The 12,555-nt window shown below is 44.5% G+C and overlaps 1 protein-coding gene across 4 annotated transcripts in view; it reads right to left on the minus strand.

Moving 5' to 3' along the window:
- Positions 1-632: 632 nt before the first annotated feature.
- Positions 633-12,555, minus strand: part of MICU1 (mitochondrial calcium uptake 1) — a 256,334-nt gene continuing 244,411 nt past the window's right edge. For 3 of the 4 annotated variants that reach the window (XM_047824729.1, XM_047824728.1, XM_047824731.1), the window contains 2 exons: positions 6,266-6,355; positions 633-1,637 (listed from right to left, as the gene is read on the minus strand). In XM_047824729.1, the coding sequence (XP_047680685.1) occupies positions 1,477-1,637; positions 6,266-6,355 (251 nt within the window). In that variant the 3' untranslated portion in view covers positions 633-1,476. The remainder of the gene's footprint in view (positions 1,638-6,265; positions 6,356-12,555) is intronic. The other variant, XM_047824730.1, reaches the window with a different exon arrangement.

Raw genomic sequence — 12,555 nt, forward strand, 5'->3', positions numbered from 1 at the left:
GTGCAGACCCAGGCCTCTGCTCTTATTTGGCTGATAAACACTCCCTAGCAGCTTCCAGGCCTCACAAGAAGCACTGGGTTTTTGGTGTGGTTGTTTTATTGCATTAGACTCGAGACACTCTGATGCCAGGGAGCATTACCTGGAGGTTCTGGAGGAGAACTGAAGGAGAGGCTTTTGGGACCTGGAAGAAAACTTAGAGCCCATTACGCTCAACCTGGTCATTTTACAGTTGAGGAACCCGATGGAAAATTACTTGCTTGTTCAAGGCCACACCGAGTTAGTGAGAGCTGAGTCCATATAAAACACTGGTTGCTGTGGCTCTTAAATTTAGATCCACCACACCGGATGATTTCTCATATACTCCTCTACCCACCTTAGTTCCTAATCGTGGGGTAGGAGAGATCAAGGACTATGTACCTGGCCCAAGATGAATGACATCCAAACTGTGCAGGCACAATGCCGTCATTAACCTCCAAATGTTCTCACTTTTTGTTTGTGCCTAAAGTTGCCTTTCAACAGGAAGAACCAGACTGTGGTAGAAAGAAAACAGGTCCGCTGCTAGCAGGGTCTAAACCCAGTGGAGAAATGAAATGAAAAGTACCCCAGAGGATCCTAAAATAAAAGAGACAAGAGCCTTTGCAGGGGGAGTTTATTGCAAACTGTTATAATTAAAGTGATATTTTACAAGTGTTTAAGACAGAGGGCAGACAGGCTCTGAGCCAGGCCTCGGCTTTAGAGGCACATTCCTGGAGGGGAAATGGCACTTGCAGGGAACATGAACTCAATCACTACTGCTCATTAGGCACAGAGCATGGTGGAGTCCTCTTAGGAAGCCTGGGAGGAAAAGACGGGAGTGGAGAGCCATGAAGCAGCTACTTTAAATTCCAAATCTTGGTGTATTCCCACTGTGCACATCACCTTCTTGGAGCAGCCCTCAGAGCCACCCTGGGGACCGACATGGATCCTTCCTCTGGCTCAGGCTTCCCACTAGCTCAGATGCCCGGCTCTTCCTCCTGACCATTCACCACAGACTTCCTTTTGCCTTTCAGAGGTCTTCCCAACTTGTGGCTTAAGAATACCAGCAGGAGGAAAAGCCGGAATGTTCTTAATGTGAATCCACAGCAAGAATGACTCGAGAACTGGATGTTTCCCAGGGTTGGCAGGTACATGGATGCATTCTCTATCCATAGGGTGCCTGAATGCATGGTGCTGATGAAGGTGCCAAAAGTCTGAACTTTGAGGACTTGTTCAGGTTTTTGAGAACCTAGGTGGATAATCACTGGGCAGAATCAGAGCCGAGCAGAGATGCTGGGACAGGGGAAGGGTGGAGAGGGAAGACTGGTTGAATCCCGAGATCATTCCCAGGAGGAAGGGAGCACTACTTCCAGAAGCAGCAGCAGGAAGGATTGTGCCAAGGCTCTGCTCAAGGGGCCAGGGTGACTTGGGTGGAGGAGGAGGCCCCTCTTGAAGTTTTGGTTACTGTTTTGGCAAAGCAAAGTCCCAGGCAGTTTCTTGTGCACATTTCCACATGGCCTGCATGAGGCGGGTGAAGCCCATGTCTTTGGGCTTCTCTAGTCCTCTCATCAGCCGCTGCTTCATGATGGAAACAAATTCCTTATTGCTCAGCTCGCCATTGCCTAGAGGAAGAGGCAAACACAACAGAGATAAATGGAGGCCTTGGAACAAAGACACTGAGAAAATTCCATTGTTCACACCATGTGCAATCTCACAGCTAAATTCAATTCTTTTGGCTCAAGATGAATGGTTTGTTCCTTCCTTGATGTTTCTGGTTACAACTCAGTGACAGTTTAGTGTAGTGTGACAAAAGTTGAGTGAGAATATATTATAGGTCAGGTTCTATGCTAGGAGTTGAGAATAAAGACGTAAGTAAGACTTTGTTCCTTGAAATACTCCCAGGTTGTGGGAGAGACCAATACATTATTTCAACACTATGGTAAGTGCCATAACAGGGTAGACAGAAGATGCTATGGGGGCACAGAGGAAGATACGGAACCCAGGCTGGAGGTGGTGCAAGAACAGAGCAGTAAAGACTTCTGGAGGTGACTCCTAAGTTGAATCCCAAAGGATGAGCAGGAATTGGCCAAGTAAAGGGGAGTGCGGTGGGGGAGGCACTCTAGGTAGTGGTATTCGCATAAGCAAAGGCTCAGGCAGGGAGCAACATGGCTGCTGAACTACAAGTAGTTAGGAATTGTTGGACACGGGGGTGGGGACGAGTAAGCAGAAGAGGCAGGCAGGACAGAGGTCCCCAAAGGTCTTGTATTTTCATGAAAGGGTTTGTGCTTCATCTTCTAGGTGGTAGAGACCCAGGAAAGGACTGGAAGTAGGTAAGTGAGATGGAGTTAGATTTCCACTGTGGCTAGATCTCCCTGGCTGACTATGTGGGGATGGGACTGAAGAGAGGCACAATCGGAGTACCGGAGTCAGTCAGGAAGACTGTTGTCTAGGTGAGAGATGATGATGGAGGGTTTTCATGGCAAAAACCAAAGTCAAAATCTGGCTTTGGGGTAAGCCCATTTTCTCACCGCCTCCCATTCTACCTTCTTCAGTGGCAGACTCTCAGTTCTGGAAAGGAACTTGGAGAACATCTGGTTTAACCAAAGGTCAATCTCTTCAGCCACACAGAACAGTAACCACTTCAATAGTAGAGGACAGTTACCCTTTGGCTACATGCCCAGGGGTAAATGTCTCCTGATGAAAAGAATGGCACCATTACTGGAAGTGATAAGACAACAGGAAACCAGCAAATGGACTTTTACTAATGATCAGTCTGGGAAGAGAGTGGAAAGTAAGAATACATGGTTTATTTCTATAGAGAGAACCTGAAAACCTAAACTGGCTCATGTTTTCTGGCTGAAGAGAGTATGGACAGCCTCAGTGATACCTCACAGCAGGATCAAACAAATAAGCAAACCCAGGGAGACCTAATCTATGGTATTCCAAGTCAGGAAAGTGATTGCCCTTGGGAGAAGAAGTGACTGGAAGGCAGCACCAGGGGGCCCTGTGGTCCCGCTAATGTGCTGTTTCTGGGTAATACTGGATACACAAGTGTGTTCAGTTTTTTTTTTAATTTAGCAAGTTGTATACTTATGATATTTGTACTTTTCAGTATGTATTTTATACTTCAATATAAAGAGTTAAAAAGTAGCCTGGCTGGCTGAAAAGTAATCAATAATATGGTTAAGAATGTAATTAAAAAAAATTATTGAAAAAAAAAAAAGAATGTAATTAAGGGGCACCTGGGTGGCTCAGTCAGTTAAGTATCTGACTCTTGGTTTCATCTCAGGCCATATCTTGCAGTTTGTGAGTTCAAGCCCTGAGTCGGGCTCTGTGCTGACAGATCGGAGCCTGCTTGGGATTCTCTCTCTGCCCCTTCCCTGCTTGTTGTGTTCTCTCTTCTCTCTCTCTCTCTCTCTCTCACTCATAAACAAACAAACAAACTTAAATAAACTTAAATAAAGAATGTAATTAAAAGAACAAAAAGGTCTAAATAAGATTATTAATATTTTTATAATAAAAAGCTTATGACAAAAAAAAAAATGTAATGCCATTTAGACTACCGTGGGATTTGCTTCCTGCTTCCCCTAAGGCCACAGCTGATCAACTTGAATGGCTCCTGTTACTTTGGAAGCAGGTATATGACTGAATGTCATCTGTGCACATGTGTGATCTGTGAGTGCAACTCTGAATTCTGTGGTGAACAAATCTGAGAATTCAATGTCCTTTAGCATTTTGACCTAAGCTCTAGCACTGGTAGAGAGAACAGTGCCTTTTAAATTTAATAGATACTTCCTTTTTCTGCAGATTAATAAGCCCCAGAGATGTAAATGATTTTCTAAGGGTGATTCAAGTAGATACTGACAGTAGGTTAAGAAAATAAGCCCCAGAGATGTTAAACGATTTTCTAAAGGTGATGCAAGTAGGCAGCGACAGAACCTCCTTCTGAAAGGCTGGAAAATAAAATTTCATTTTCCAGGCCTTCCTAGGAGAACAGGGAAACTGAGAGGCTGGTTGCCTTTTTTCCCATACTTACTTCACAGATCAGCTCTCTGGCTTCAAAAATTATAAAATGACATGTTTTTGGGAAAAAATTCAAACCACCTAAAAGTGATAAGAGTAAAAACAGAATCTGAGGAAAGTTAACCTCTTTAGAGCAGTGCTGTCCATTAGAACGGTCTTTGATGAGAAACGTTTAAATAGTCACACTTAACTAGTGGTATCATATTGGACATGGCAGCACTAGAGAATAACCCACGCCTACCTGGAGGTGAGGCCATCTTCTTGTCCTAACCCTGGAGTTTTCTTTGACTCAGACCTAGGTTGTGGGTGCAGATGGGAGGTTTAAATAACTCAAGTTCAACTTAATAACTTCAGTAACTTAAGTTAATGAACACCTGTTATGTGCAAAGTACTTACTCGAGGTCCTAGGGAGGGGTTCAAAGGTGAACAGGGGACTTGTAACTACCCTTAAAAAGTTCACAATTTATAGCAGCATTATCTACAATAGCCAAGATATGGAAGCAACCTGAGTGTCCGTCGCCTGATGAATGGATAAAGAAGATGTAGTGTGTGTGTGTGTGTGTGTGTAGTGTGTGTGTGTATATACACACACACTACACACACACACAAAATGGAATATTATTCAGCCTAAAAAAGAATGCAATCTTGCCATTTGCAACAACATGGATGGAGCTAGTGAGTATAATGCTAAATGAAATCAGTCAGAGAAAGACAAATGCCATATGATTTTACTCATATGTAGAATTTAAGAAACAATACAAACAAGCAAAGGGAAAAAAATATACATATACAGAGAGAGACAAGCAAGAAATAGACTCTTAATTATAGAGAACAAACTTGTGGTTACCAGAGAGGAGGGGGTGGAGGGACGGGTGGAATAGGTGATGGGGATTAAGGAGGGCACTTGTGATGAGCACTGGGCAGTGTATGGAAGTGTTGAATCACTACATTGTACACCTGGAACTCATAATGCACTGTATGCTAACTCACTGGAATTAAGATAAAAACTTAAAAAAAAAAGCTCACAATTTAATAGGGAAGTTAGGTCACATATGCAGAAATAGAGTGTAACATGCAGTAATGACAACAAATTGAAACAAGGAATGAAAAAGCCGGAGTGATTCATTATGCTGGGACCAGAACAAAAGTTCACATAGGCGGGGACTTCTGACCTGGTTCCTGGATTCCATTAGCCTCGCTTCCTAGAGGGAGATGAATAATGAACCCTGGCTGTGAAACAAACAGTGGACAGAGGGAGGCAGCACAGGTTTGATTCAAATCCTGGTTATGCTATCTACTACCACCTATGTGATCCTGGGAAAATTACCTCACCTCTCTGAGTCTCAGCTTCCTTATCTGGAAAATGTGGTGAATAAGAGTTCCTATGTCAGAGGATTGCACGAGCAGCTTAGCACAATGCCTGGCTCTTAGTAAGCACTGAAAGAAAGTGTAAGCCTCTATTGTGAATATTAGTAGTAGTATTGTGTCAGGCGGAACAGCTGAGAAATGATTCTAGAGCAGAACCAGGATCTTTGAACCGGACTAAACTACGGAGTGGTCACAGACACAGCAGACCGCTGTGAGCTGGATGGCCAGCATGGAATGTGAATGACTGAAATGTGCCTTGGAGAGATCAATACCACCTTCTTTTCTTTCTTTTCTTTTTTTAATGTTTATTTATTGAGAGACAGAGTGTGTGCACAAGTGTGCACATGAGTTGGGGAGGGGCACAGAGAAGGGGAGAGAGGATCTGAAGCGGACTCCACGCTGACAGTAGACAGCCCAATGCGGGGCTCCAACCAACCACGAGATCATGACCTGAGCCAAAGTTGGATGCTCAACTGACTGAGCCACCCAGACACCTGGCACCACCTTCTTTCTAGACACATTCAGATAACTGCGAATCGTGTGCTCCTAGTCTACTAAGCAGCAAAGTTGGGTCTAATATTTTTGTTTCCATTTTTAAGATCTTTGTGGTCATAAATTAACTTCAGCCCACAGGCAAACTGGAATTATAAGAAGAAATGGAAAACACAAACCAGGACCTGGGGTTACGTTTCTCAATGTCATGAGGCTGAGGGCCGAGCTGTTGCTGTGAGAAAGGGGTAAGTTGAAGAGGTCGGTATTAGTACCCTGGGGCTGTCTGCTAGGCTCCATTATAAACAGTGTCTACAGCAAGGGCAGGCAGGCTCAGTTTTCCTGCCTGGCTTCAGAGGGCGCCACTCACCATCGCAGTCAAAGAGTGCAAACACCACATCACACACGTGGTCTGAGAGTTCCACTTTAGCCACTGTCCTGGCCACCTGCTGCATGGTCACTGAAAGAAGAAAGAAAGGTGCTGAATTAGCACAGCAGAAGGACTTTTGTTTTGCTTTCTCTGGGGAGACAGAAGTACTCAGTCTGGGAGGATAGAAGTACTCGGTCATAATAAAAAGTTCTCAACTATATTTAAGTCATATTTAAGAAAATGATAATTCAGGTTTTAGCCCCAAACCCCCTTTCCTTTTCAGCTCAGGGTCCTTTCTTTTCTACTGCTGCTACATTTTAGGAGGTATATATAGTTAAGTAAGAATGCCTGATATTAAGTTCATAGAGACAGAAAGTGGATTAGGGGTTACCAGGGCTGGGGGCAGGGGGAGCAGGAAGTTAGTGGTCAGTGGGTACAAGTTTTCTGTTTGGGGTGATGGAAAAGTTTTGGAAATAGTGGTGATGATTGTACAACAGTATGAATGTAATTAATGCCAGTGACTTGTACACTTAAAAATGGCTTACTTGGCATCTTTTATGTTAATATATATTTTGCCACAGTGAAAATTTATTTTTATTTTTTAATTTTTTTAAATGTTTATTTTTCAGAGAGAGAAACAGAGTGTGAGCCTGGGAGGGGCAGAGAGAGAGAGAGAAACACAGAATCAGAAGAAGACTCCAGGCTCTGAGCTGTCAGCATGGAGCCCGACACGGGGCTTGAACCCATGAACTGCGAGATCATGACCTGAGCAAAGTTGGATGCTTCACTGACTGAGCCACTCAGGTGCCCCCACCACAGTAAAAATTTAAAAGGTGAAAATCTACAAGATATTTAAGGATGGGATTCTAATGGTCTAGAGCATGCACTGGTGGCTTTCCTAATAAATTATTACCGTAAGAGTGCCTTGAAAAAAACCAAAGAATGCCTGAAATTACAATAGTCTCCTCTTGGCATTTCCTGCTGGCAGGAAAGAATCTGATGATAAAAAGTCAGGGGAATAAGCAGGCAGCAAAAAAATGGGAGGTGGGGAATAAGGAGGCTTGTGTCCGTACACTAAGGCTTCATCCTTCGGTTACTGATCGACAGCTAAGTACCTGCACGGATGAGCTCCTGGCCCCTCCTCCCTCCAGGCCTTCCACTGGCCACTTTGCCTTTGCCAACTGTGCCCTCAGGATAACAGTGGCCCCCATCTCCCTAGTTCAGCCTTTTTTGTTTTTCTTCTTCCAGACTTCAGCAGAAAATCTCTTCTCTCTTGCCATTTCTCTTTTTCTGACACATTTACTGTTAAACACTGGCTATCGTGTGGGGTTCTCATGAAAAACAAGCCAGGAAGGGCTAGGCCATTTCCACTGCCTTTTTCTCCCATCTGTCCTCAAACCTGATCGAGTGGCATGGATATACACTGCTATTGCTTATAGACATACCCTTTTTTCCCTTTTTTCAGACACACTCTTAAGTGAGGTAAACCCTGGAGGAAAGAAAAGGATTTTTACTTATCAATCACTTAGCAATGAAGTGTTCCCTCTAAACGTCAGATTAGATTGATCCAGAAGCAGTGTGAACTTGAACTAGAGTCAGTGTGCCTTCTCTGCTGATTTCATTCCTGTAACTTCAGTTTTTTCCTGTCATTTTCTTCTGCATTTGACCTTTCACTTCTCCTCTGTCACCTCCATGTCAGGAGGTATATGCCAAGGTCAGCAGACACAAATACCAGAGCAATGCGGAGGTGCAAGGGGATGCGGTAGGAAAATTGTGCTTAGAGTCACAAGACCTGAGCTCTGGTCCCGGCTCTTCCTCCACCACCTTGCTGTGTGACCCTGATGAAGTCACTTGATCTCTTTATTTTGTTTTTTAAGTTTACTTATTTTGAGAGCGAGTGTGGGGGAGGGATAGAGAGGGAGGGTCAGAGACAGAGGGAGGGAGAGAGAATCCCAAGCAGGATCCACACTGTCAGCACAGAGCCCGACGCGGGGCTTGAACTCACAAACCATGAGATCATGACCTGAGCCAAAATCTAGAGTTGGATGCTTAACCTACTGAGCCACCCAGGCACCCCTGCCTGATCTCTTTAGATTGAATTTTTTTATATTCTTATGAAGGGATGCCACAAGATAACGGCTGAGGTGAGTTAGTAGCGCAAAGAACAGTTTATTGGTGTTTTCTAGAATCTGAAGGTGAGGATGGGGGTGGAGGGATACAGATAGCCGAGGATCTGTGTGACGGAGGCTAGAACAAAGCTGTAGGCGACGCCTTGGTGTTCAAAGCCTCTGGCTTGAGGGGGACGGCTGCCCAGGAGAGCGGGAAGACCCAGCTTTCTCATCCTGCACCGGGATGTGAGTTAGGGTGAAGGAGGAACAAATGTCCCTTGGAACTGAAAGACTGAAGCAGAAGCTATTTCAGTGGAGGTTCGTGAGATGTGGTTTAACTGCTCAAGGAGGAGGTGGAAACTCTGCACGACTGAAGAACTTCTAGGCTTTAAAAAAAACTCCGCCTTGTGGGTCTAGACACTTGATTTTCCCTGCTGACCCAGGAAGAATTGATTCCCGCTAACTAAACTGCCCAGGGAAGGAACAGAAATCAGCAGGCCAATTTACCACGAGAATAGTAACTGTTAAGAGAACTAAAATGATAACAGCTGGTTATTATGCTTGTCAGTTGGAAAATCTATGAAGGAAACTCAATTCGCCTCAGAAGATTGCCCAGTGGAAACAGAATCAGATCAGAAGAAACTGGATGCTCTCAAACTGTGCCTGAGAATTACCCTTTGCAGTATGTTCTGAGAAATGTATTCTAAGAAATGGATCAAAACCTGTTTAGTATTAGATAAACAGGAGCACTTGTTTATTAACCATTCCTTTTCCTGCATTTCACATCAATCCCACACTTCCATCATCACTGATGACTAGCCTCTTTTTCTCTTTCCCAGTCCCTTCCATTCTCTCAGGGCAGAGTGCCTAATGTTGATTCCTCTTGATATTCACGTGCCCATCCTTCTCCCCACGAAGACAGGCCTTTTCCTCTAAATAAGCCATTAACTAAAATAATAATATCCAAGGATGTCAGTGAGAACTCTTGACAATTTTTAGTGAAAAACTCATTAAAGAGGTACTAAGTGGTTGTAGAATAGGGGCCTTGGGAGGCCATCAGCAGGAATGCCTCATTCCAAATGCCACCTCTTGACAGAACAGTTAGAGGTTACATTCCATCTCACTTGGAGAGGGCTCTGACACCATTTGTACTATAGGGGGAAAAACCAGGGCTGCTGAGTCATTGTAACTCAAATCACTGGGATGCTAGCAGCCAGCAAACAACCTAGCTGGGGTGCCCTTTCCCCATCCAAGACCCTCAGGTCCCAGGGGTGTGAATCAGAGCAGTGGAGGAAACAAATATTTGACTAGCTGGTGAACGGTCAAACTGAGAGCTCTTGGGACAAGCAGGGTGACAGCAGATTACAAGCCATGTGCTTGACAGCTGGTCCTGAGAGCTGGCTTATTCATATTTGCTTCCACATCCCCGAACCAGGAAGTCATAATTAAATCACAGCAAGCAGAACATCTCCCCACCCCCAGCGCCCCGCCCAGGTCTGACCGCCCCATGTAGACCAGGTATTGGTATTGGAATCTGGGTCTCTCTCGTGTGATGATGCTAATTGATTGATGGCTGGGATTCTAGTTTCTAATCTGAAAGATGTCTACATGGAACATGAACTCACCCTGGAGAAGGTCTATGTTTCCAAATGTGGAACAAGTGTGGCCCGGCTGCCTGAACAGCAGATGGACTTGAGATTGGGTGATTTCTACTAGGTTGGGATAGGGCAGAAGTGGGCTCAACCGGCTCTCAAAAACGGGGTATCCTTCGGCCTTTTGGAAAGTCCAGGCAGAATCCGAGTTGTGCCAGGTCCCCAGTTTACTCTCTGGCATGGTCCATAACTGGACAATTCAACAGTAGAAAGAACATACGCTGAGTCTGTGTGACTATAACGTCAGAAGCTACGTTACATAAAATTATTTACCACAACAGTCAAACAGAAGAGGGGAGAGTTCTGGAGGGATAAGGGCCCAGATACCCACTTGGAATCAGATAATCGTAGAACTAGAGGAAGCCCCAGAGAAAAGTGTGAAATCTAGAGAAGTTAAAAACCCAGGGTCACACAGCTAGCTGGCAGCAGAACTAGGTCTAGAATCTAGGTCTCTTGACTTACAGCCCGATGATATTTTCCCTATACACACTGGGTCTACTTGAACCCTTATGTGGACAATACTAGTTCCCCCATGAACGTGTCACCCTAACGAACAGAGACAACTCAGATGAAAGAAATGCTGAACTGGAGAGTGCTCAGTCCTAGCGGGTGGGGGTGAACAACTGAATAGCTGGGGGGTGTGAAGAGTCAGCATTATAGTTTGACCACAGCTCTGATTGCCCTACATGTTGGAAGACATGAGCATTCCCTTGGAACTTACACTGACGATTTCAGGGACAACTTAAAAGGTTTATTAAACTGCAACCCAACGAAAAACATGTACAACAGAGGCGGCCCTGGGAGTTCTTCCCCACGGTCGCCTCTAATGCACAGATACAGCTATGAAGCGCGTGACCCAGTTAGGAGCTGCCTGTCTCTTCCTAATTGCAAAGGTGTTTGGAAAGGTGATACGCCAAGTTGGGCTGACAGTCTCTAGCTGTGTGGCCATGTGATTATTCCTGCCTTCCTGGACTGCAGCAGAGAAAATGAAAAGCTGGCTTGCGACTGCCAAGGTTAAGTGAGGGGAGGAGACATTTCTGCTTCAGCCCTGGAAAGGATGATGATACAGATGCCTTAGTTTCTTAAGTCAGTCCCTAGATGGCTTTGGGGTTGGGGGTGGCGATAGGGGGAAGGGTTTTCCCTTAAAGACACTTGTCCTTTATTTTGTATCTTCTTCCAAGATAACTTTGGCTAATACAACATACACATTTCAACCTGATTCTGGAGGGCAGGGGAGGCGGGAAGGACAGCATTCAAGGGAACTAGCAATTTAAGGAGCCAAGAGCAATGCGGCACACTAATAATGAACACGGTAACAGTTCCCTGTCCTGCATGGTGCTCTGAAGCTGCAGGCAGGCTGACCCCCTCTGCGTGCTCAGGTCGCCCACTCGCCAGAGGTGCTGCTGGTGGTCTTGGCTCCTGAATACGAGCACATGACACAGAGAAAACCTGCAGTCAGGTTTTCTGAACCTCAGAGCATCAGCCCAGACGACTGCTTCCATGGGCTTACATGCTTAATCTAGTACCAACTGCTTTACAGTAAGGTTTATTGCCATTACCCATCATTGTATCTGGCTTCGTCAAAAATCCTCCTCATATTTTGTCCACAAAAGGCAAGCATTTCTACCAGCACCGTTAGGTGGGGATTTCAGCTGACACACCCAGTTTAGTAGTGGAGACCATATGTATCATTAAGATTGAGAAGTGAATAGGAAAAATATCAGACATATTGATAGACACATGGATTACAGTCGAATAGTGTATATTTGGGAGGAGGTACATTTTTAATTCTAAAGGATTAAAGAGACGACTCTCCAGACTTGTGCACGTGTGGTAGTGGGTGATGTGGGGTGGGAGGTGGGGAAGTCAGTCTGAATAAAGTACTGAAAGCATGAAGGGATGCTAACACCTGACTAGGGAGCTAGAACAGAAAGCATAGAGGGTGGTGAGAACATCACGACAGATTTTACAGAGGGCCAGTCAAGGCTGTTTGCAAGGAAACCTGTATAACCAAAGCCAGTTCTTATTTGGAGACCAATTTCCCATATTCACTTGCTTTTGCCTCTTTGACTCTTTAAAGTTTCATTCTTTCTCTTTGAAAAAGTCACTTTTCATTAGGTAATACATTTACCTAGCTGTCCAGAGGCAACCAATATCTTTAGTTTTCCCAGAAATATGGATATAAAATCAAATATTCATTTTTAATTTCTTCCTCCCAAAACGGTAGTATACTAAATATATGGTTTTGCTTTTCTTGTTTAACAACGTATCTTAGAAAGAATTCCATACCAGTACAGACACAGTTTCTTTTTTAACAGCTGCACAGTACTCTACCGATGGGATACATCGTTCATTTAACCAGTGCCTAATTTATCCTAACCTCCATCTTGAGGTGGAGGCACCTTTTATTCCCCTTCCGCTTACAAAGTTACTTCCTGGGTGGACTACAGTCGTCAGCTTCAACAGAGTTTGGATCTCTGATAGCTAAAGACAGAGCAACTGATATATTTAAAATTCGGCTTGCTGAGGG

The sequence above is a fragment of the Prionailurus viverrinus genome, chromosome D2 (genome assembly GCF_022837055.1).
Source record: "Prionailurus viverrinus isolate Anna chromosome D2, UM_Priviv_1.0, whole genome shotgun sequence".
NCBI classification, from domain to species: domain Eukaryota; kingdom Metazoa; phylum Chordata; class Mammalia; order Carnivora; family Felidae; genus Prionailurus; species Prionailurus viverrinus.